Source organism: Aulostomus chinensis, chromosome 23, assembly GCF_037954235.1.
Source record: "Aulostomus chinensis isolate RoL2024-O1b breed Wild chromosome 23, RoL_Achi_v1.0, whole genome shotgun sequence".
Taxonomy (NCBI): Eukaryota; Metazoa; Chordata; class Actinopteri; order Syngnathiformes; family Aulostomidae; genus Aulostomus; species Aulostomus chinensis.
Window position 1 is genome coordinate 7,600,234 of NC_141342.1, and position 26,897 is coordinate 7,627,130.

The following is a 26,897-nucleotide window of genomic DNA, read 5'->3' on the forward strand; positions in this document are numbered from 1 at the left end:
CATTCCCAGGTATCCAGTGTGGAGGTCACTGACTACTCTGGCTCTGTGTGTTGCAGGAACCACGACCCTCATGCCCCATCAGATACACCCTTGCTCTTCAGATAGCTCCATCCTCCTGATGAAAAAACCATCTGAGATCTTCATCTTTGAATCTTTAAAATGAGCTCTCACACCTTGCTCAGCACTGGATCCTTGCATGTGCTTTATGCTATGTCCTTGGCATGTACAGAAAGGTCACTGAGATATGAAAAGTAGAAGATGCCGTGTTCTTCCGCTGTTTTGTCCTTGTCTCGTCTGGGCAGTCTGGAAAATGTGTCCAGATTCACATGGTCACCAAACTTGCAATACTCAATGTCATGGCTGTGTGCCATGAAGATCAGTGCCCACTGTTGCATTCTCAGTGCAGCGAAGGTGGGGACGGCTGACTTTGGCCCTAGGATTGCTAAGAGAGGTTTGTGGTCTGTGGTGAGTATTAATCTCCTTCCGTAGAGATATTGGTGGAATTTCCTTCTCCAAAGATGATGGATAGAGCTTCTCTCTCGATTTGAGCATATTTGCTCTCTGCGCCAGTTAAAGTTCATGATGCAAATGCAATTGGCATTTCATCACCATTGTCCATGATGTGCTATATTACAGTTCCCTTACCGTACGGGGATGCACCGAACGCAAGCCCCACCTTCTTTTTATTGTAGTGCACAACCACTTTGCTCTGTAGTAGCTGTGTCTTTGTCTTTTTGAACGCTGCCTCGCATTCCACTGTCCAATTTCAAGGACTCTCCTACTTGAGAGGCACATGCAGGGGTTTGAGTAGGGTGGATAGGTTCTGCATGAACCTTCCACTGTTGTTCAGGAGAACGAGTTCAGAGACGTTTGTGGGACTTGGAGCATTCCAGGGAGCTTCCAACTTCTCCTTTGTGGGGTGGAACCCTTCTGTGTCCTCAGTACTCCACTCTGCTTTCCATGAAATTAAACTTGGCCCCTTTCACTCAGACGCCATACTTCAGCAAACAACCAAGGACTTCATGCAGCTTTTTCTAGGTGGTCCTCTCTTGACTCCACTGTGCTCAAGATGTCATCCAGGAAGCAGGTCACATGGTCCAATCCCTTCAGGATTTGATCTATCACTCCTTGGAAGCTAGACAGCATGCGACACTCCATAGGAGAGGCAGTGGTACACATACAACCTACAGTGTGTGTTGACAGTGATGTATTTGATGATGTATTCCTTATCCAGTTCTAGCTGCTGGTAAGCATGTAATAAATCTAGTTTTGTAAACAACTTGCCTCCTGCCAATGTTGCAAACAAATCTTCCGTGTTTGGCAGTGGGAAGGTTTCCTCCTCCACACTGATTTAGAGTCACTTTGTAGTCTCCACATATTCTGACTGACTTATATGACTTTGGGACTATTGCTAGTGGCAATGCCCACTCACTTCTGTTTGTCTTAGATATGATGCCTGTGCCTTCAAGTCTGTCTAGTTCCTTTGCCACTAACCATCTTAAGTGCATAAGGCACAGGTGGGCCTTCTTAAAAATGGGCTTGGTATCTGGTTGTACTCTAATAGATGTTTTGAAATTATGGATAGTACTGGGGTCCTTGTGTTTCTATAGCCTTCACTTCCACATCACCTGCACTTCCTGTTGCTTTGACAGAGAAGATGTTACTCCAGTTCTGTTTGATTTTGTCTAACCTGCTGCAGACACCTGGACCACCAAGACCTCCCTAAACACTGGTAGAGGTGGTCGATCTCCCCTCACATTTTGCATTTACAGTCACTGTCCCCAACACAGGGATCTTTTCTCCTGTAAAGGTGGCCAACTGCAGGCGGCTTTTCTCAAGGGATAGGTGAGACATTGACTCTTAGTAAACCATCTCTGACACCAAGCTTACAGCTGCTCCTGTATCGAGCAGCTTATCTACTCCCTTTCCTTCCACACTAACATTAACATTAATGCCATATTTCCCACTAGAAGCTGTGAACACAGAGCAGCACAGCACCCCAAACAGCCCCTCTTCATCATCCCCACCATTGTAATTTTCTGTTGATTCCTTCTGCACATACTGTCTTTTTTATTTCTACACGTGTGCTATATGTCCTACTCTAGAGCAATGATGACACTTTACTTGATTATATCTGCATACCTGTGCTACGTGTCTCATACCCCCACATCTGTAGCAAGGTTGCTGCTGATGCGGTTTATTATCATCACTCACTTTTTGGCACTTGTTGGAAGCTTTTCTGTGCACTGTTGCGGTGTGATCCAGATCCAGTGCATTTTTTTTCCCCCATTCTCCTTTGTTGCTTTTCTGGTGCACTTTATTCACATTTCCAGATTCCTTCAATTTCCCAGAGAATACCAGTGCAATGCATGCGGCTATTTACATTGCTAATGCAGTTTCACATGCAGTCTTGAAATCCAGTCCTGATGCTGAAAGGATTTTCCTTTCCACAGCTTCAGTCTTTAATCTGCTAAAATTGGTCACAAAGTGCACCATTCAGGTGTATGCTGAATTCACAGTGAGTTGCCAGTTGCTTCAGTGCTACTATATAATCACAAATCGACATGCTGTCTTTTTGGTTTCTGTTCCGAACCAGAATTGTTTAGCAATAACAAGCGGTTTCAGTTTATAATAGTCACTAAGCACAGGGCTCAGGCGCACATACGTTTGTGTCCCAAGTTTGTCAGGTCTAACTAAATTCTTCAAAAGTCTGTAGGCATCCACTCAAATTATCAACAGGAACAAACTGACCTTCATGTCATCTGTCACATTGTTTTTGATCATCCACTGTTCAAGTCTCTCCAAGGAATATACAAAATCTTCCCATCCTTCTTTGTATTCTGCTATTGCACCAATTTGGAACATAGCCATCCTGCTAGCTGGTGGTGCTGCTGCTCCCTCTAGCTGCTCAAATGCAGGCAATTAAACTTCTAGCTCCGGCCAGATCAGGGACGATGCCTTTCTCCTCGACTCGTCATCACCCAGTTGCTACAGCTAGCCACTTTAGCCAACTAGCTAGCTTCTTGTTAGCTTGTACCTTTCAAATTACAAAGTTTGTTTTTCTTTAAGCAGAGTTTTGTCACCAGGGATCTGGTGTTCAATCCCATCCTTTTCACCAATGTAATACACTTGGGTTCTATTTACTATTACTATTATAATCAGGAGACAGACAACAAGTGTGTGGATGTAGCTTTAGTGAATAACACTCAACTCACTATAACTGGTCAGTGCAGTGACCCATATGCACAAACTGAAAAGCTATACCCTTTTATATCTGTGGATATTCTCAGTCATCCAGGTCATGGTAAGTCTCAAAAAAGCATAAAATATGGCAACAAGGTTAGTCCAGTTGCCATATTTTATGCTTTTTTGAGACTATACCCTTTTATGCCACGGGGGGTTACAACTAATGCTAGTCAACATAAGCATTGCAATAGGCCTATAATATACTGTATGTAATGATCTCCATCTATTACAGTTTGAAGAACAAATTACCTTTGGCATATGTCCAAAGGCACATGTTGCCTCATATAGGGTCAAATAAAACAGTAAATTAAACAGTTTTTGGAGGAAAATTATCTTCTGTAGCAGAGCCTGCACAGGAATTGTGAAACACACAAAAAATATTTTATTAAAGGAAGAATAAATTACATATCTTTTCATTTGGCAGTAGAGCAATATAAACAATATGGTGATGCCAGTGCAACACCATATTATCTTCAAAAAAACAGGTCAAATTTTAGCTACAGGGTAAGAATTTAAACACGTACAGTGGCATCGGTTTAACTTACCCTGGCAGGACTTGCCAGCCTGGCAATGCGTCATGTGGTTGAGGACGTTCTTCATGGTGCGACAGTGAGGCAGGTTGCACTGCCGGACTTCACCATTGGCCTGCTCTCGCCGCTGGCATTTGTGCGCATGAAGGAGGAGTACCAGCTGCTGCTGAATTAGTTTGCGCTTCTCAGGATCAGCTGTGGGTGGTGCTCCAGCTGCAGTAGATGCTGCAGACACCTGGGTACCTGGACCAACAAGACCTCCCTGAGCACTGGGAACTATACCACTCACAGGTGCAGTTGGGGGACCACCCACACTGGCCTGTGACTGCTGGGAGGCCTAGAGGGTCAAGCGGAAGTGAACAGGGAGAGATGACATAGATGAAACAAGAGAAGTTCATACAGAGGTAGAGAAGTACATAGACAGGTGATGAAGAAAGTAACAGGGAGATATTAAAGGGGCAAAAGCAGACAATAAGAATTGATAAAGAGTGGTGAATTAACAATAAAGAGAGCATACAAAGTGATTCAACAAGTAGGTTCAAGTGATAGAAACCAGAAATGGTTTCCAGAGGAATACAATGGTGTTGCAGTTGGAGACCTGATTGGTCGGAAGAGAGAGGATATAGAAGATAACATATTGCATATAAGAACATTTCTGTCAGTTTGTATATATTTCCTACCATGGCAGCCATTCCTTGCATGGCCTGACTTTTCTTGTCTACACTGAACTGAGTCAGGTTGTTGGCCATGGGACCTTTGTTCTGGAGCTGAGGGCCCAGCCCTGTGCCTCCAAGACCTTGATTTCCTTGCCCTGCATATGGACCTCCAAAAGGGACCCCTGGGTTTCCCATCATCCCCATCTAAGAGAAGTAAAAAGGAAACAGGTGAAATGTTTATTTACAGGGTTGTTGTACCAACTTTTCCGCAGGTTGCACTGGTGCCACAAATTTTCTCATTTGGTTGCACAACATTATGAATGTGGTCCAACCATTTTACAATATTGTTTTATTAATAACTCACTGATGAACAGTTGCATTCCCCGTGCATTGATAAAAGGACTTACAGGCACTCAAGCCTTACTAAGTGACTGTGGACAAGAGACATCAAAACAAATGAACATCAATAGCTCACACAAATACAATTGTGCAAGTTTTACTTGCACACTCCCAAAAAATATAGTCAAAGATATGGGACATTTAATTTTGTTTACCACTCTGTAGAGTGATAAAGATGCACACTTCCATCTTTTTTTTTCTTGATGACACAGCCTCTTAAGACCTTCATTCTTCCTGGTAATAAATATTCAGATTCTTTATTTTATGCTATATTTTTTTAAATGCAGAAAACTTGGAGGAAGGTTTATTGGCTTGATGCCAGAGGCAGCAAGCCCTATAAAATACATGGTCCCTGAATGAGTGGAAAACTTTAAATGCACCTGCACAGCATCTAGGAGTCATCTCATACATTTGTCAAGGGAGATACAACAGCAAGAAGAAGGGAGCTGCTCATTAAAATTTCTCTTTAAGCTGCCCCGGACTTTGTTGTTGACAGGACTCTACCAGTTGAAATACTGTAAAAAAGCAGAATTGGTAAATGTCATTTGCCATTCAGAAGCAAGACAGACCATGTAGCCTAGTGGTGATTTCAATGGTTTCATATTCTTTTGGACACAAGTTCAAGACCAGGTCAGGGTATTGAATTAAATATTTTTGGAGAAATTTTGGCCCCTGCAGTCTAAAACTGAGGGCATTTTTAAAATGACTGGGGGTCATGGAAAAAATGGTTAAAACTTTATTTATTTATTTATTTTTAGGGCCCCAACTGATTAATCAGCCAGCCAATTTAACTGGCCGATTATAGCCATTAGAGCATAATCAGTAATCTGCAAAAAATTGGCTGATTGATACCAATTTTTAACATGTAATTTTCAGTCATTAAATGCCATAGATATGGTGTTTTCTTAGAAATTATGTCGCACTCCATAGCAATCCCACAGAATGAGAGTGAAGCACTGTACGGTACTGAAAAGCCAGCAGCACATGCGTACTAAAACCAAGCAGTTTGCCTCAATAGTTTATAATAACTAACTGGTTAAATAAAAAAATAATAAGTTTCCCATTTCTCAAGACCTGGGTCGTTGTGTCTATCATGCTTCAGAGATATTATTGGTCGAGCGTAACATTTTACATTAACATTAACATTAATATTAAAGTTTAAATATTAGCTACCTTGCTAAACTATTTAACAGAGTCAGTTACAGCACCATCAAAGATGAAACGGTAACGTTACAGTACTTCAAAGTAATATAACGCTCACTCAGGCAGCTGCATGCTACCAGACAAGATAAGACCAGAGTAAATTAGGTTAACATTTCGTCGCTGTGGGCCAATCGAGCTTCCAGTTCAAAATCGTTGCTGGCAGGGTCCATTTCTTTGTCAAGGTGTTCGCGGGAGTTTTGCAAGGATCTGTTGAAGGAAATGTGACTGGTTCACTTTGGTGGCTGGGTGGTTTAACTGGCACCAACTACAAGAGACCCTCCCCCCGCGTCGAGGTAAACAAAGACCTGGCAGACAACCTTAACACCTTTTACTGCAGATTTGAGAGGAACAACTTCACACCTCTCACCCACTCCAGCCCACCTCTCATCCAGACCATCAGTACTGCAGTACCCCGCCACACTTCCAGCTGTTCCCCAACCTTCCCCCCTTGTCACACTCAGAGTGTATGGAGATGAGCTGAGGCGGCTGTTCCAGAAACTGAAAACCAAGGAAGCACCAGGCCCAGACGGAGTGTCACCATCCTGTCTGAAAGCCTGTGCTGACCAGCTGGCTCCAGTCTTCACCAGGATCTTCAACAGCTCCCTGGAGAAGTGTGAAGTCCCTGCCATCTTCAAACACTCCACCATCATCCCAGTCCCAAAGAACCCCTCCATCACTGGACTGAACGACTACAGACCGGTGGCCCTGACATCTGTGGTCATGAAGTCCTTTGAAAGACTAGTGTTGAGCCATCTAAGAACTGTAACAGGACCCCTGCTGGACCCCCTGCAGTTTGCCTACCGTGCAAACAGGTCGGTGGATGATGCTGTCAAACTGGGACTGCACTACATCCTGCAGCATCTTGACAGCCCAGGGAGCTACGCAAGGATCCTGTTTGTGGACTTTAGCTGGGCATTCAACACGATCATCCCCAAACTCTACCACCTCAACGTGCCTCCGTCCATCTGTCAGTGGATCACCAGCTTCCTGACAGACAGGAGTCAGCAGGTGAGGCTAGGAGATTTCACCTGAACAACCCGGACTGTCAGCACTGGCGCCCCCTGGGGGTGTGTCCTGTCCCCCCTGCTCTTCTCCCTCGATACCAACGACTGCACCTCCAAGCACCCAGCTGTGAAGCTCTTGAAGTACGCAGACGACACAACGGTCATCGGCCTGATCCAGGACGGAGACAAGTCTGCATACCGGCGGGAGGGTGAGCGGCTTGTGTTCTTGTGCAGTCAGAACAACTTGGAGCTGAACACGCTCCAGACTGTGGAGATGACAGTGGACTTCAGAAGACAGCCCTGGCCACTGCTCCCCCTCACCATCAGCAACAGTCCTGTGTCAGCCGTCAAATCCTTCAAGTTACTGGGAACTACAATCTCTCTGAACCTGAAGTGGGAGACAAACATCCACTGCATCCTGAAGAAGGCTCAGCAGAGGATGTACTTCCTGCGACAGCTAAAGAGACACGGTCTGCCTCAGGAGCTGTTGATCCAGTTCTACACCACTGTCATCGAGTCTGTCCTGTGCACCTCCATCACTGTGTGGGTCAGAGGAGCCACACAGCAGGACAAGAATAGACTGCAGCGCACAGTTAAGACTGCCGAAATACTCACTGGAGCCCCCCTGCCCTCCATTCGGGAACTGTACTCCTCTAGAGTCAGGAAGAGGGCATGGAACATAATCAGAGACCATTCTCACCCTGGACACAAACTGTTCTCACTCCTCCCCTCTGGCAGGCACTACAGAGCCCTGCGCACAAAAACCACAAGACTGAAAAACAGTTTCTTTCCCACTGCCATTACTCTACTAAACAGTTGATCTGTTAACCTGCTGCACTGTTGAGTGGTCACACACTCATGTTCACTCAACCCACTTAAGTCTGCACTACATTGTGTACCTTGCACCAATTGTGTTTTTGCACTGACAATTTTTGTACACATCTTCTTTCTATAGATGTATATACTTTCTATTATTAATGTTTATTTTTATGTTTCTTCTTGCGAATTTCAAGAGTGACACCAACGGCTGGAGTCAAATTCCCTGTATGTTGTGAACATACTTCTGATTAACCAAGTAGACTCCAGAAAATGATCAACTGTGTATTTTTCTTCCTGTGTGATGGATGCCGTTACTGTTGCCGTTGGCGAAGACACAAAGGTAGGGGAGATACACGTCATCTCCAACAGGTAATGAGGTGGGGAATTCATTGGAAGTGAGCCAACCACTACTTTTTCCTACATCACACAAGCATGTTCCCCAGTGCACTGCAAAGACTGACATCATTTCTTTGCCCTGCTTCTTGGTTCTCACTCTCCTTATCCTGAGGTTATTTTACCATAATATCACATTATATCAAATTAAAATGACATTATATTTTGGTACCCAATGATGTGTTTCTCATCTTTCAGCCTCCTACAGTACCCAGGGTAACAAGGTTTAAGTAAATTATTATCAAAATACCATTGTCTCAAAAAAGCATAAAATATGGTAACTGGACTACCAGTTCAACACACAATATTTCCCATATTTTATGCTTTTTTGAGACTTTCCATGACCTGGATGACTGAGAATATCCACAGATATAAATACCATTGTTATATTATTTAATTCATAACCATGCTTTAATACACAAATCAAACATCAGAAAATATGAGTGTCAGGCTCTGCTCTTAAAACTGCATTTAAAACATCTTGGGCTTCACTATGTTATGTGTTCTGCTGCTTCAGTACTCTTCAGAGACAAATATGAATGAAGCATTACAAAAAAAACACTACTCTCTAACCAGGCAACATGCCATATACTCAAAACCTAAACCTAAACATAAAGTGATGATTCACAACTTTACTAACATTGAGTAATTTTAGTTTGTCTATAGTCAAACATTGTATATATAGTATAACAACCCCATCAATGAATTTTGTTAGAATAAAAAATGGGAAAAGGACATTATTCATACCTCAAAATTACAGTGAAAATATAAACACAAATACTCAAAAGGATTGATTATCAAATCCACAGGGCTCCAGCATACAACTATTTAGGTACATCTTGAAAAAGAGCACTAAGGGATGTTTAAATACTTGAGGAAAACATGTAAGACCCTAGAGGGTGCGTAATCAGAGCGCATACCAAGGTGCAAAGGGGCAAGCTTTAGACACCTAGTTCTTCACAGGTGTGTTTTGGGCGTGACATAACACAAACCAATTAAGAGTGCCTCCTACCATTCCCTTAAAAGCCAAGTGTCAGCAGGACTTGCCAAATTGCTATTTTAGTGACAGATGCATTTCAACTTAGGAGAAGTGAGCCCTTCTCATCTCAAGAAATGCACCTCCTTGCACAGGCACATCTTATGTTTATGTAAGGGTGCTGCATGCATCCACCAAAGTCATCAGAAGTGAAGCAGGCCTGGGAGGAGGTAGTGCAAAGTGTTTGATAAGGGGGAAAGGGTACTGAAAACAAGACAAAATACACAACACAAACAAGAGAAAAACATTTGTTTGCACAGAACTTAATCAAAAAGTGTTGTCGCAGCATTACGTTGGCTCCACTAAAATTGGACATTTATAAATGTCAGTCATAATGATGGGTTATGTAGCTAGTTGTAAGTCAATCTTGCTCACTTGTTTGAGACAGGACACATCACAGGAATGCAAACATCACTGGTGGAATTTCCCATTGCATTTAAGGTCACACCAACAATTCATACTGGGCAAAAGTGATACTTTTAGATTACAACTGATGTATAAAAACTTCAAAGCAATGTTGAAGTAAATGGGCCCAAAGTTCCCTCTCATCTGTTGTAAATCACATCAGCTGTTTATAAATAAGCAAAATTGTCCACATTTTGCATCCACAGAATGTTTTGAGTAAAATTTTATTTTATTTAAGAGAATGACAATATTTATATTCTTCACCAAATTTCTCTGTTTTATAAGTACATTGCAGTTGACTACAGCAATATAGAAAATCAAAAGCAGTAATTTTTACAGTCAACCACTGCTATATAAAAAGAGAGAAAAAGGCAATTATGTTTCTGTGTAGCCTCTTGGTCTTGTATACATACTTTGTTAGCTGTAGTAACAGCGGCAACAGGTACAGTAAGGTTTTTCAATCTCAAAGGGCACCACTTGAACACAGACATGCAGAATTTGTGATACAGTGCCCATTTTCAGCATACAATATTTCCAGGATACAATAAATCTTCACTACCATTACACAGCATTTGCATTTACCTGGTGGTCTTCATGTTTTATTCAATAACAGGATATACAATATACATTTTTTAACATTTGTTTGTTTTGGGTTTTATTTTGAAGAGGAGACCAGAAATGGTCCAATCTGGCTTGCTCTCAAAGTAATGCTAACATATTCAACAGAATATTCCTAAAAAGCAAAAAAAACAAAAACAAAACTTAAATAATGCCCCAGTCATTCATCTCGTGATATTTTATCCATCTAATAAATTACTTTTATCTTTTTTTTCCTTACTTAATTTGATTTATTATTTCCTTACTTGCCTGCAAGATCCATCTTGTAAAGCCAGGAGGAGCATTTCCTCTCTTGACAGCCAAGTTGGGTCAAAAATTGTCATTCTGGGGTGACTCAACTTGTGCTGCTAGTCAGGGAGAGGGGGTACAGCAGATAAGCTACTGCTCTGTTCTCTGCAAGGAACAGCCACATGAAAGGTACCATCGCTGCTACAGACAGCAAAGCTAGCATTAGCATCCTAACCACTGGTCCTACCTTTGAGCTTAGGTGCACTTAAAAAAAATTCAGACATTTTTGGCTACTTTTCAGGCAGTTGCGATTGATATGACATGTTGTACTCAACTCTGTGTTTGTGGATGTGTTCACGTGTGTGTGTGTGTGTGTGTGTGTGTCTGTGCATGTAGGGGCGGAGTCTTTGCAGAACCCACAACAGAGAAGAATTCCAAATGGGCAACAAAGTAGAAAGTGAAATGACATGCTTTTGCATAAATTAGGTGACATAAACCTCGTCAAATGCAAGAATGCTTTCTAGAACAGCAACCTGCAATATCTGCCGCTCTGCTCACACCCAAAGTCCGCAGAAATGAAAAAGAACTGTGTACCCTGAAAGAGGAAGACATCACAGATGCAGAAGATGTGTGCAGGGCTCTGACGACAATGAAGATGGCCACTCAGGTTATGTATGAAGAAAAGTCTCCAACTCTGTCAGTGATTGCACCCATGCACATCCTGCTGCTAAAGGAGATGACCAGCACCCCAGAGGACTCCAACATCGTTAAGGAGGTCAAGGATGAAATCAAGAAGAATCTGAGCACAAGGTAGGACTATGCTATGCATTGCGTGTGTGTGTGTGTGTGTGAGCTATGCATTGAATATGTGTGCCTCTGTGTGTTTCTGTGTGTGTGTGTGGGAGCTATGCATTGCATAATGTGCATAACTATAATGTAGAAAAACATCTACTGTTCATCTCCCTGCAATCTATAATGATTTAAATGTGTGAAATCGCAGATATGGAGGGCCCTATAAATTCCATTTTATTTTTTTCCCAAATTCTGTTTTATTTTTTCCCAAATTCTGTTTTGTCCATTTTAATTTTATGGAATTCCATTTTTTACCTTTTACTTATATTTTACCATGAAACAGTGTGTTTAAATACTGTTTATGAATAAAATGCACACTAATTAAATAGAAATGACCTTACATTCATTGAGGCAACACAATATTGCTCTTTTCCTCAATACTTTATTGCTGCATCATTATCATCGTGTTCTGCTGGCTTGCATTAGCGCGATGCTTTTCTCTGTTTTTTATGTGACTTTTGGAAAGTAGGTGGTCATCACACGTATTTTTCCACTTCCAGTCAACAGAGTGTTGACAAAATGTACAAAATAACACGTCACCTGACACACAGAAGTCACCGGAGTACTGCTCAGCTCTGTATTTAGGTGTTAGCATCGTATTGCGTAGCTTTTTAGCAAAGGGGGGGAGCGCCATGTTTGCATTTTGTTTGGTAAGGGACAGGGGGCAGGGGTTGTGTCACACTGATTATGTTCCTCTGTCTCATGAAAACAGCATTTCTGCGATATTCCACATTAAAAATTAATTCCGCTTTTATTGCCCAATTCCGCGATCGCAGAAATTATAGGGCCCTAGATACTGTATGTGAACCAGAAGGACATGCTGCATGTAGCATCAGCAGTGGATCCACATTTTAAAGCCTTCCCTTTCCTGTCTGATGAGGAGCGAGACAACACCTTTTCCAGACTCCAGACTGAAGTAGTGGATGGGATGGAGGTGGAACTATCTGATGTAAGTAATAACAGAAGTCCTGGGGAAAAAAATCCCAGCAAATTCTAGACTAGTAGCCTTATTCTTAATCACACACACACACAAACAATTATACTCACACACACCTGTATACAATACACATTCTCTCTCTCTTCCCTCATACACAAGAAGATGCTGATGATGAAGCAGAGGCAGACATGGAACACCCTTCACCCAAGAAGTCCAAAGAATCCACCACCTTGGAGTCTCTCCTTGGGGAAGACCACAGATCAAAAATAAAGGGAGGACCACAACAAACCAAAGCAGATAAGGCTGCAGATAAGATCAAAAGATACAGGGCAGCAAGACCTGCATGGCTACAGGACAATCCTCTGGCCTGGTGGAGGGCAAAGGAGAAGGAGTATCCTCTTTTGGCTCACATAGCAAAGTAATACTTCTGTTTCCCAGGGACCAGCATTGCATCAGAGAGGGTTTTTTTCATCTGTGGGTGATATTGTCAATGCAAAAAGGAGCTGCCTTAACCCAGGGCGTGTGAATGAGCTCCTTTTCCTGCAAAAAAAATCTTGCCATTCCCATGTGAGAGGAGAGCAAAGTTATGACAAAGACAGTTGTTTACACTTAGTTTGCGTTAACTTTTGTAGCAGTTTGCACTTTAATAGTAGGTAGGCAATGCCTTTCTATTTCTAATCCAGTTCACTTAAGCTACAAGGTTTTGAAGGGACTTTAAGAAGGTACAGTTCAAGTGTAAAATGTCCAGTTTACATGTATGCAGTTTGAAGGGAAGCGAATGTCTTGCATTTCTAAAGATCCCACAAAAGACAGTATATTTTTAATGTTTCCTCAATCCTCAGGTACTGGTATTTTGGACAATTTGAAGCGACTAGCCAGTAACCAGCACTTTGTTTACGTTTTACATTGGCTGAATCTTTTTTATTGTTTTGTTTTCATATTGATTTGTGACTGCATTGGAAGCAGTGTTGTCAGTCATGCAGCTTGTTGTCACACCGACACTACTCTACTAGAGAGTCAGGAGAGCAGCATTCTGAGACCTTCAGAGTTGTTCGTATGCAAATTGGCAAATAAAAGTACATTTATTTGTATTCAACAGCTAATGGGTGAATTCTTAAATATGATAATCCACAAGGTTAGTTCCAGTAAAATTACAGCTTTCATTTACTTTTAATCTAATTCTGCCCACATCATGTTTTGTAAAGCAATACTATCGGCAACATTCTGGGAGGGAGTTTGGTCCTTTGGTGCCAAGCCAACAGTCTCACAGCCATAACTACCAATATTTTATATTAATTTGGTGTGAAGTATGAATATACTAGCAATATGGATGTGTGGCATAACTAAGCAGTCATTTAATTCAGATTACAGTTCGAAATATCACAAAAAAGATAGATATTGAATCGAATCATGATAATCGATTCTGAATCTTGAGTATCGGAATCAAATCGATTCTTGAAATTTGAACTGATTCCTAGGCCTATTCAAAAGACCTTTCATGGAAGCAACACCTGAGAGTTTGTGTACCTAGCCAGGAGGGGCCCCGCCCTGGAGCCAGGCCCAGGTTAGGGGCCCATTGGTGAGTGCCTTGTGGTCAGGCCTTGGCCCATGGGGTCTGGCAAGGCCCAGCCTGAAATGGCTGCATGGATTCGTCCCCCCGTGGACCCACCACCCGCAGGAGAAACCGAAGCGTCCAGTGCATTGTGGTTTGGGCAGCAGACCAAGGCTGCCTTAAAGTGGGAGTTAAAGGACAGATCCTGATCCTAGGTTCCTTATGGTAGTGCTGGGGGCCAAGGTAATCCCATCCAGGGTACCGATCTCATTAGATAGGGTGTTTCTAAGGTGTTTTGGGCCCAGCACAGTAACTTCAGTTTTGTCAGAGTTTAATACAAAGGAAATTATGGGTCATCCATGTTTTTATCTCCTTTAGACAGGACTCCAGTTTAGTCAGCTGATTTGTTTCATGTGGATTGATAAGTACAGCTGCATATCGTCTGCATAGCAGTGAAAATTAATTGTTTCCTAATAATGTTACCCAGAGGAAGCAGGTATAGTGTGAAGAGGACTGGTACAAGCACAGAGCCTTGTGGAACACCATAACTGACTGCAGTGGTTTCAGAGGGTTTATCATTAGTCAGTACGAACTGAGATCGACCTAGTAAATATGACCTAAACTATTTAGTGCAGTTCCTTTAATGCCAATGACAGGTTCCAGTCTCCGTACAAGGATATGGTGGTCAATGGTATCAAAAGCTGCACTAAGATCTAATAAAACCAGCACAGAGACGAGTCCCTCATCTGATGCTAGCAGGAGGTCGTTGGTAACTCTGACTAGATCTGTTTCTGTGCTATGATGAACCCTGAAACCTGACTGGAAATCCTCAAATAAGCTGTTGCTGTGGATAAAGTCACAAAGCTGTCTAGCAACTGCTTTCTCCAGAATTTTGGAGAGAAAAGGAATATTTGATATTGGTCTGTAGTTGGCCAAAACTTCTGGATCCAGGGTTGTTTTTTTGAGAAGAGGTTTAATTACTCCTACTTAAAAGGACTGTGGGACGTAACCAGATAACACTGACACATTGATCATGTCCAAGGAGTAGAGAGGGGTAGAGAGTCTTTGAGCAGCTTAGTTGGGATGGAGTCTAGAAGACAGGTGGACAGTTTAGAGGAGGAAATTATTGTACTAAGCTCATGAAGATTGTGGTAACAGTGTTTTAATGTGGCAGGCTGCCAAAAAGTTAACACTATTTACGAAGCCACAGAGTCACTGAAACACTGATCACTGACTTGTTGTGATGGAAAAAGTACTCCGATCATTCCCTGAAGTAAAAGCATTAATACCACAATGTAAAAATACCTAATTACAATTAAAAATATTGTATGTAATTGTTCCCTTTTTTGAAAAATCAACATTTTTATAGCTTTTGTTGTACTTGTACTAATGGCTCTCTTATTGTTGTTTTTTGATTACTAAATACAGACACGTAAACTCATAAAGGAGAAAAATGTGGCATGTTAATGAACCAATCCCCTGTAGGACCCTATTTGTACTTCAGTGAAAAAGAAAGTAAAATCAGAAACAGTAAAGTTACTTTACTCAGTACTTTTACATTAGCATTTCATACACGTCCATTAAAGAGACATCCTACTTTCTCTTTTGTATTGTACCTTTGCTCTTAAATAACGCAAAAGAAACAAAAAAAAAGCACAGAATGCACAATACTTCTAATCTGATTACACAATTTATCGCCAGAATAATTGGGAGATTATTTCATTACTAAAAGAATTGATAGCTGCAGCCCTAGATACATAACAAAGTACGACCACATATTCAAATAATAGAAGCAATTCTGTAGCAGCTGTGTTAACAGAAATTTGCATGACAGAAAATTTCTGACTGATCAACCCACGAGTTTTACTCAGGAAATGATTTCTCTCTCAACATTTATATTATCTATGTGTATTTGTGCATGCAGGTGCAACCACACAGGCACAAAGCACACTTCGCACCAAATAAAGATGACACTAAAAATATAAATTTCCTACAGGTATGGTTTAATTTCATTACAAAAATTTGAACCACGTTGTTTAGCCTGAACTAGGCTTACCTAATAAAACAGCATTCAGTGACTACGTTCAACATGTAATATCTATCCATCCATCCATCCATTCATTTTCTGTACCGCTTATCCGTTAATGGTTGCAGCGGGGCTTGAGCCTATTCCAGCTGACTTTGGGTGAGAAGTGGGGTACCCCTGGACAGTTCACCTGGCCAGCACATATAAGCCCCTTTCACACCGCACCAAAAACGCTGATGAACACAGGTGTTTGGGCACTCTGAAAGGGTCGCCCTGGCATTTCGACCCGCATCCACTGACCCTCTAAGTGAGGGTGTTCAGCGGCTCTGCTCGGCTCACCTGAAGTGTGAAAAAGGCACCCCACATTGTCTCAGGTTTGCCGCGATATGATCTGCTGATGTAGATCTACCTTCCTGTCGCATTCTGATTTTGTCACTGTGCCACCTGTCAGGCTGTCATTGTGGAAGGTCCGGGGAAAAAAATAAATACATAAAAATTGGGGTGGGCTGGGCTGCTCTCTCATCTCTCAATAAAGTTTTGGCTCTCTGCCATAAGCTCAGTCTTCCTGTTGATGTCCCTGAGACTCTCTAAAGGCAGTGATTTCACTCCTTTTTTTCAAACAATTTACATGTGTATGATCTTACTTGAATTAATCTACATCATGCTTGGGAACTCCCACCAATCGGGGAACCTTAACATTAACTGTGCAAGCGCAACTGTTTTTATAAACAACTTGTATAGTGATTTTGCGCATCTTTTTTAATCAATCATGGCAACACACTGGCAAGATGCAACAATGCAAACTTTTGACTCAACGACGTCCATGCTGTCGTTTGTTTACCTCGCAGTGTTCCGGTGCACTTTTATGTATAATGATGACATTGTCAGTGCGATGACATATGAGAGAGAAAAGCACAGGCACGAAGCCCTCACAACGGGAGCTCAGACCAGTCAGTTATGGTGTTCCACAAGGCTCTGTGCTGACTGCTGGAAACTTGAATGCCCCCTAATGCCGAGCAAACGAGGGCACAAAAACCCGCAAAGATGCGTTTGTTTCAGAGTGAAAGGTGTAATAGACAAATACATATTCACACTCAAAGTCACACCGATGGTCAATTGAGAGTACCCAATTTACCTAACTTGCACATCTTTAGACTGTGGGAAGAAGCCTATATACCTGGAGAGAACCCATGCACGCACAAGGAGAACATTCAAACTCCACACAGAAAAGCCCCAGGCTTCCAGAACCTGGAAGCTTCTTGCTGTGAGGTGACAGTGCTAACCACTGCACTACCGTACCACCCATGTGATATCTATCTAAGCAGAAAAAGAAAAAGTCACAGTTTTAGCAATCCCATCATTTGCAGGATTTAATATTGTCAAAAGAAAAACCCAAATGCTTTTACAGATACAAGTTCCAAAATTTGTGCTTGTTCAAATTTTATCTCCAATAAAGCAAACAGAAAAAAGGCAGAGCCCAGCAAGACAGGTGGCAGTCCACCACCTCCACCTCTCACACAGGTAGAAGAAATTGCCCTAACTCAGAATAGTGGGCGGATTATTGCTGAGTGCATTTCTGGCAAAACATCACACCATCAAGACCCTACCAACCTCAAGGACACAAGTGCCTATTTAAGAGGTAAGTTACTCAAATCAAAGTCATATATACATTGATCCTTTTGCTAGTGTTATCTCAGTAATGGGCACCTATCCATCTTAGGCACAACTTGTCGCTCAGTTCTTGTTGTAGTCGTGTAACAGCCAGAGTCTATTACTACAGTACCAGATTGCGCCATAGGGCAGCGCCTCCTTTCTGTTGTATCAGAGTGCTGCATACTGATCACTGCTATGCTCCGGTTACTTCCTCAAGACTGGACTCTCACTCAACAGTAGCGACGAGTTGGTGCAGGTTATTAAGCTGTGTATATTCTGCTCTTCATGTATGATTTGTAGATATAGCACCGAGGACACCTGGCATTGTATGGTCGATGTTTCAGTTTGTAGAAATAAAGCTGCTGTGTGGAAATCCCAACGAGCTGTCTGTCGCCTCTCTGAAGTTAACCTGCTGCTAACCTGCTAACCAGTGTTTTGCTGACCACGTGCTGCCTGGCCTACACAAGCACAGCGTTACAGTAGGTTAAAATTCTTTGTAAATTACCACTGTTGCTTTTCCAGATTTTTAGACATCTTTCAGACATCATTATTCTATATAAATGGGCTCTTCCAGAAAAGGACATGGTATGTTTGCCACTGCTGTCAGCTTGCAGGCAGGGGAAAGAGGAGGAGAAACTCAGAGTTCATTGAACAAAATCTGCCAGCGAACAAGTCTTGTTCACGCATGTTGCCATGGTAACTGATTCAGAGTAAAGCCAGAATGGTTTTGTGAAACTGAAAACCCAGAGTCTCCATAAACTCTAGGTCAACAAACTCAGAGTTTACACTAAGCCTGCTTTCAGAAACTCCCCTGATCGGGACTCATAAAATTATTGTAAATGCTTTTAAATCTTCCAAAACAGAATAATCTTTCTGAAACAGAGATGGATGTCCTACACATCTTTCAGATTTCCCTCACAATCTGACACCACTGATGAATATGTATTTAGTGTTGGTTTCTCCCTCTTTGAATAGCAAATGTTATTTCCAACTTTATTCAGGAAAAAAAATGTTCAGACGTGATCACTAGCAAATGAAGACTTAAATTAAGGACAAAGTTTTTCTCACCAAAAATATGAGAATTTGGAGGGTAGCAAAAAAAAGCAAAAAATTGGCACCAGACACTACATGACCAACACTCCACACATAACATAATCATTATATAATATCACCAATGATCCATCCAGTATTAATCACAATTTTTATGACACAACCTACAGAATCTGTAATCTATGTTTAGCATGTGCCTGGGTCTTTTTTATGGCTGTAAAGCAAAAAATCTGGGGTTTTCCTTGTTTTGTTTTTGTATTCACAAATACTTCGATTGAATTTATGGCCACTGAGCTCAACGCATGTCTTGTGGAGGGATAAACAGCATTTCATGAATTTCAACCAGACAATCAATATTTTCAATCAATATTTTTATAAAGAGAGGGGAAAAAAAACCACATTGAATCCAGCTTGAAAAGGCTATAGGCTGTTGTTGGTATTTGGTTAAGACACTTTCACTGAAAGGGCATTATGTTGTCTTTTGTTGATTGAATGCACCTAAATTATTTGGCTAATATACTAACTACATGTACATAAAATAAAATGCCAATAAATTTTACAGGTAATGTAGGTGCCTTAATATTTTCTTTCAATTTTGACACTGACAGCATTAAACATGGAAATCCCCGAGTTAGACACAAGTAATATCTTAGGTAGCCAAGCAGAATTGCAGCTGATCTTTGCCTCAGCAGACTGAAGGGACAGATCTATCCATCAGTATCCCTGTCTTTCTCTTCTTGTCCTAATTCCTTGCTTCATCTTCACAGGCTCCAATGCATTTTTCATTTACTGTTCCCCTACGTAACCTGGACAGGGTTCCCACTCTTTCCCTGAAATTATTTTCTGAAATTGTTTTCAGGACATTTTCAGTGTCAACAGAGACAAGTTATTACGTCATACACTAATACATTTCTCTGTCCCCCTCACACTTGGGAAGTGTGCTTTTCTACAGTTGTAACTTGCATTTACCCAGATTGTTTCCATGTTTATTACTCATATATTTGATGTGCAGTCTATCGCTATCATTTATCTATGAAAAATAATTATGACAAATGTATCATAGAGTAATGTTCACACCCACAGATTACAGCATCACACTTCATTAACATGACAAACAAGCAGATAATTTTCAGATAAAGGGAAAATTGCACATATTATTGTTCCTTACATCATCTTGTTTAAGAATTCATGTTTTTTGTAATCTGGGACACCTTGTGTTGAAATCTGGGACAATAGTTTTTATCTAAAATAATGTATTACAAATGTCACATTTCAGACAGAAACAATTATAATAAACACGTAATTAATTCATACATGTAACATCGGATTTAAAAAAAGATATTAAAATAATTCGGGAGACGAGTTACTTGAACAAGCGGCAATATAGGCTGAAAAAAACTGTAATCAATTAAGTTAATAGATGGGTAAAAAACATGTTCAAGCACTAAATTCATTGGTAAATAAACAAATATGGCATTGTAATGTAACATTTGATGTCAGCTAGCTAAGGGGCAAATCACAACAGTGTTTTAAATCCTGATCTTAAAACAAATACAACTGCTACATTCCAAGCCCAAATGTTGAATAAATATACTAGAAGGTATTTAACTTTCCTAAAAATATATTTTCTCAATCAAATAACATAGTATATGACTGTCCCATATTAGCCAAATCATGCCATCCCACTTCTGAAACAACTGTTACTTAGGTGTCCCACATTAGTCACTGTTGTTTTTATTCTCTTATTTTCTGTTTCTGTTGTCAGACAATAAAACAAGCGTGAAATACTGATTGAAACGTGGCCCGTTAAGATGTTTACCGTAATTACCTTGCACCTCTCGCTCTTAACATGTTCTTAGTCTCTGAGATCTGAGTCACGCTGCATCTCACTCCTGACTCAGTAAACGACACGCCCACTAACTCTCCTCTGTCTGTCACTCAACTGAGAACAGAGAAGAGGCTGCAGCCGCGGAAGAGAAAAACCTCACACTCTCAGACCGATACTAGTGACACTTTTCAACTTAGAGTCGCTAGTTTTGTCTCTAGGCACTAAATTGGCATCTGAAAAGTTGCTAAATCTAGCAACAAAATAAACTGCAACACTGGGTTGCAGTACCGCTCAAAGCGGAAATGTAAATTTGATTGGCTGGTAGCGTCACGTGTGGCGCTGCGCCGGCTAGAAGCAGAGAAGCACTGTGCCCAGAAAAAGGTGACAACAAACATGTATGCGCATAAATTTTAACCCATTTGCATTCTCTCACAAGGCATGGAGAGGATAAATAATTTTCCAGGAAATATTAACCATTTCCAGGACATTTGTACTTTTTTCTCATTTTCCATGATTGGAAAATCATTGGAAATGGTTTTCCAGGATGCGAGGGAACCCTGCTGGACATCCTTTCAGTCACTTTGGTCGTAACAGATACATCAAACATCAGTTTCTCCGTCACATTCATTTAGAGGCTGCCTGCCAATGCAACACAATCACACAAATTGAGCAGTTTTCTGTCACTTCAACCTTCAAAGGAAACTTATGATGCTTTTCCGACTTATAAATATGTTCATGTTTGTTGGGTACTTGTTCTAGAAGTTGTGTCATACCATGAGGTAGGTGTGAGTTAAAGTAATGCCCAGGGGCAGTTTCAGGCAGCTCTGCACTGTTGAAAACACTCAGATTTGTAGAGTTTTTTCAAAAGTCTCATTTTGTGACATCACAACTTCAGGGGAAGCTCCATGTACGGCAATTCACCTGGCTCTGGTTTCAGTGCCAAGTGGTGTTGCCACCCATCCCGCTCTGCAACCGAAGTATATGGTGCATACTACAGAGCTATGGTGTTGTCATCAAAGTGGCGAAAGTGTTTTCTCAGGGGCAAACACTTCACACCTTTGCATAGACTTCACAAGAAGATGAATTCAGGGAAGATTTTTATGTTTTGGGAGGAGCAAGTAACTCTTTCGCCTTCTGCGCTCGTTGTGCTCTTGGCATTTCACAGACAGCAGTTTCCTATATAAACCTCAGTTTGACACAGGATTTGCGAAAAAGCTAATCCTGAAGGCAACTGCTGTCCCGTCTTTACATGGTCATGAGGAGGACACTGAACCACAGGCTGCAAGTAACATACTGTCAGTGTCTTGTCTGCTTTTAGCTCTGAACTGCGGTGAAAGAATTGTTCTCAGTGTAAATACAAGCAGCGGGTACACACAGTACAGCGTTAGAGACTTTGCTGAAGTTTTGTGTCAGGCCACGTTAACTAAAAAAACAGTAACAGAGTAGCAAAGTTTGTAGATAATATGAGATGTGGTGGAATTTAGCGTTTCCCATTCAGAGACATCTTACAAAAGTGGTTGCTGAAACGCAGGTTCAGGCTGTGTACTGTTGTTGTCTGGGTCAGATTACAAGTCTAAGACATATGGTTGTATCACTGAAGTCAAAATTTTTAGAACTAAAATTGTAAACAAGCCGGTTACCGTGTGAGACAATTTCCTTGCATGTGAGAGGAGGCGTGTTACTATGCAGCAGGGGGAGCAGGCCCCTTGATACGTTGACCAATCTTAGCAGAGTTGGCACAGTAGGGGCGGAGAATGTGTGTGTGTGTGTGGGGGGGGGGCACAAATCCAAGTTTCAGAGGGAAGCAGAAAATATGCAGAATAGAGGAGTACACAGACTGCGATATGATAATTATAGAGGTTTTTTACTGATCGAATCTTTCAATAGTGTCCCAATGGGGTCCAGCACTGTATTAAAAGTACCTAAAATGAGCATAATATGGCCTCTTTAAGAGTAACTGCACAGTGCATCTTCATGCTTGTAAAAATCCATAGATGCATAGACCTTTGTGTACTCACAGCAAACTAATGTGAGCTGATGTATTATGTTCATAAATAAATGATACTTAGTTTTACTGATGCAACACACGGGATTATTGTGTTTCAACCTGTATAGTCATTTAATAAATACAAAAATTGAAATACTTTTTAGGGAGCATAAAATAAAAGAACTATAGCTCTATAACTGATGGAGTGCATACCTTGTTCAGAGATCCAGGTTGTTGGCCTCTCATGCCCACCTGGCCCCCAGCTCCTTGCTGCTGCAGTGTCTCAGCCAACAGGTTGCCATTGCCACCCATTCCTTGGTTCCCAGAGCCCATTCGAGGGGAGCCGTTCATCACTTGATTCCCAATCATGCCTGGCTGCTGTTGTCCATTATTTCCTTTTTGCTGTGCTCCCATCATGGTCCTGTTCATTCCACCAATCACACCAGCAGTAACATTTTGCTGCATCATGTTTGCCTGCTGCTGGGAAGAGAGGTGCTGCTGTTGTCCCTGACCCATCATCTGCTGAGGGCCCTGGCCAGGGCAGGCCTTCATATTTGCCAAGTGTTGCCCAATGGCAGTTGGGCCTCCTGGGCTCCCCAATGCTCCTTGATGTCCCTGTTGGGCAGATGTGGGTGCACCTGAACGCAAAAGCTCTGACAGCTGTTTGTGCTTGGCCACAGCATCCTGGCCTCCACCAGAGCCAAGTCCAAGACCCATTCCTCCTGGCCCTCCACTGCCTCCACCAAGGGTGGTGTGCAACTGGTTGAGGTCCCCACCATTGACCAGACCTGGTTCATTGGCACTGATGAGCTCATCTGGGAGGTCATGCTCCAAGTCAAACAGTGAGCCAAAATCTGAAATGGATGAGGAAAGCAATGTTTCAGAAAAGGGGAATCAATGGGGTGACATCAAATGTGGGAAGGAGTAAAAAGGAGAACCAAAAGGGCCACGGTCATGTTGTGATCCATATTTTTTTAGCATGACTGAGTAAAATGCAACTGTATTCTTTCTGTGAAGAAGAAAAGAAACATGAACCAACTGAGTACCAAAATTCATGTGAGCTCAAAACAATCCTTTGCGTTTATCAGGTCATATAGCACATACATATATGCAAATACATGATCAAGAAAGATGATCATGTTATTATAAATTGGCCATATAAAATAAACAGCATACTTCAAATCCCAAAAGGCACAAAATCCAATTTAATCACTCCTGAGTTCTTTCTTCCTAAATCAGTTTTTCTAACACATCATACCAATGCAATTCACCAAAAGAGCATCTATCCATCAATTACCAGACCACTAGAAGCCTTAATGCCATTAAAGATAGGAGAAGTGAGAGGTATTTGTCTCTCTTTTCACAAAACTAAAAAGTTACAGTTTAAGAAAGCTCCTGGGATATTAGATCAAGTTCAAGTAACATGCAATGGTTATTTGCCACCAATTTCATATATTTTGCCAGTGTATATTACATGCTTGATTCACAATGAAACTTATTGTAGTTGTGTACATGTGCTAGTAACATTAAACAAACTCCCAAAATTGAAATGTACCCCTCAGCAACAAAACTTCTTTGCAAGCTGCTTGTGAAAGTACAAGCACGAAAGAAACTATGCCAAGAACAAGCAATTTTCCATCATGCTTGTCTCAAATTTACCCCTTGCAATGAACAATGTCCATAACCTTCTCAAAGATCATTTTAATTATAAAACAAATTGTTTAATTACATTAAATTGCACCTTTTCCTATTATCTGGTCTTCAAAATGCATCACACAAATGGTCATAAAATGTCTGGACAAATAAGCACTGGAAAAAAAGCTGCCACTGAAAAGCGACAGAGGACAAAATGCAGTTGTTTTAAATGAACATTAAGTGGTCAAATCTGGGTACCTATTTCTTTGATGAAGTGCCTTGCAAACTTGACTTGGTAGTTGTCTCAGAGACTGGGCACGGTGCTGTCCATGCACCAGAGTTTGCCTTTTGGGCCAATATTCGGTCTACTGCCAAACGCCATCCACGGGGGGGGAAAAAAAAAAAAAAAAAAAAAAAAAACACCAACAATGGCAATTTGATCTTAACCATCAGTGAGACCTGTGGGGCCTACATTTAGTTCCCCGACATGGCTAAGATTGCTACCACCTCTCCCTATGGCAGCTCTGTTAACAGTGGTTAACTCAAATTTGGGGAAGGGTCTGAATCGAAATGGGACAAAATAAGATTAAAACGTTAACGAACTTAAATTTCAAATAACAAGATGGGATAGCTATAACTCCATGTCAGTTTGGTCCAACTGCAGAATAAGAACAACTTGATCAAACTTGGCTTTCTATTTAACTTTATTACCTGAGATGACAATAATATCAACCCAGCAAATAAACCATTAGATTCGAGACCATCGGTTGAAGATCCACATTCAGTCAGCGAGTTTAGATTTAGCCAAATGGCTACGAGAGCTAGCTCCGGCTAAGATGGCTGTTAGCACGTAAACTAGCTGGGAAAGCTCTTCCTCACGTCTGACACACACTCACTACTAGCACGCTAACATTAGCAAGCTACGACAAAAACAGAAGAGTAATCCCGCATCCTTACACCTATTGGGATACACAGAAGATCATGAAAATACCCAAATTAGCGAATAACAAAAACACAACCACTATCATTAAACAATACTTACCATTTCCATCGCTGGCAGAGGCGGAAAGTGCCGGAGAGGAGAGTTTAGGCCTCTTGGCTGAAGGCGGGCCAGAGTCCAGAACGTTCTCGGCCATATTTTTTCGAAATAAAAATATATAAAGTATCCACAATTGCAGACGTTTTCACGCCCTTAGAAGGTCACTCCTCTTCGTTTTAAATATTGCGACTTTTCCCCCTCCTTTAGGGGAACTAAGAGGGGGAAAGTCCCGTGTACAAATTACTCCTCTTCCCTTGGTTCGCCTCTCGATTTCAGCCTCGGCGTATAATCAACCCCCTCCCTCCCTCGTCGGATTTTTTGTTCTTTATAAATTTCTACCAACGGAGGGGGGGGGGGGGGGGGGGGGTCGGCGAAAGTAAAGAGGGAGACACGCGCAGCGGCTTCCCACTAAACTTACACAGCTTCTTCCGATGTAAATAAACTCTTCCCAGGTCTATCTTCCATGATTGCATCTGTCAGTTCAGCCTCCTTTCCAGCGGAGTCTGGATGAAGATCATGTCGGGTAGAAAGGGCTTCTTTGCCTGCGAAGTGATGGTGGTGCTGACGGTGGGAGCGGGTGACTGTAAGAGGATGCAAATACAAAATAGTAACGCTGACAAATGTGTAGTTGCAACAAAGGACAGAAAATAAGGTTCGTCTTTACGAGGCTTTTCACTGAACTATCCATGATGCAGTGAAAAAGTTGATGTGTAATGAGGTATATCTGTAACAAACGCCCCAAAGTTAGATTATTTTCAACGGTTGTCTTCAATATAAGTAATTTAGTTAGTAATCGGTTTTGCATCCAGCTCCTTGAAATTAGCAAATGCAAGATTTACCTACAGTAATACTTTTCAAGGGAATCAGACCATGGTGAATTTATTTACAGTTTTTATTTACAAAGGACACATATCTAAACTGAGAAGTGCTCACATGATTGAAACATTGGCAAGTAAACATATTAACAGCTTTTGACATATCTCTTCAGTATCTTTACCACATGATTTGAAAGCCCCAAAAGTCTTGGATCCTATTTGCAACAAAAAAAAAAATCAGTTTTCACCAGGAAAAAGATGGTTCAAATTTTGCTCACCCACACTTCTTTATGAGAAACTTCATGTAAATCTACTCAATTACTGCAGCCTGTATTCATTTTGGAACAAAGGCCATCGATGAACAGTTTCCACACTCTTGAGGTTTCTTGATTTTCATGAGTGTTTCTGCAATTTTTTTCCACCTCAAAGGTGATGTTCTTAGTTTTTCATAAATCCTAAAGTCAATTTTGTTTCTGTTTTGCTCACTCAAAACCTATGCTGTCTCTTAATTAATACCTCAGTGCATAATGACATCAGGTGTCATGACACCTGGTATCATGTCAAGTCAAAGGAATAGGATTATGTTTAGAATGACAAAGGGAGCCTCAAAGTTAAAACTCCAAAATACTGTCCCTTAATAATGCTGTATGTAACAGAGGGGAGAGTCCCAGGAGTAATAAATGCCACCTATGATTCACCTAATAATTAGATAGTTATTAAAAATATATAAGATTAGTGCCAAGGCTAACTTTCAGCCCTCAATCACACACCAAGCAGTGATGAGCAGGCACTTGCAGTCCTGTGCCTGTAACCTGTAACCTTCCTGTAACCATTTCATGACATATGACTGAGTTCAATTTTGCCTATAAGATGTCTTCAGGCTGGGGCTCCTATCAAACGTGAAGTTTTATGGAGCCCATTTACAAAGAACAGTTTTGTGTTCCCGGTGAAATTTCATATTTGGCCACCTCACCACTGTAACACAA

At 41.4% G+C, this 26,897-nt stretch overlaps 1 protein-coding gene across 4 annotated transcripts in view; it reads right to left on the minus strand.

Annotated features, from left to right (window-relative positions):
* Positions 1-25,562, minus strand: part of ep300a (EP300 lysine acetyltransferase a) — a 61,586-nt gene extending 36,024 nt beyond the window's left edge. For all 4 annotated transcript variants that reach the window (XM_086196319.1, XM_086196317.1, XM_086196318.1 and 1 more), the window contains exons 1-4: positions 25,100-25,562; positions 22,636-23,276; positions 4,457-4,636; positions 3,792-4,113 (exon numbers count right to left, since the gene is read on the minus strand). In XM_086196319.1, coding sequence (XP_086052445.1) covers positions 3,792-4,113; positions 4,457-4,636; positions 22,636-23,276; positions 25,100-25,193 — 1,237 coding nt within the window. In that variant the 5' untranslated portion in view covers positions 25,194-25,562. The remainder of the gene's footprint in view (positions 1-3,791; positions 4,114-4,456; positions 4,637-22,635; positions 23,277-25,099) is intronic.
* Positions 25,563-26,897: the final 1,335 nt, after the last annotated feature.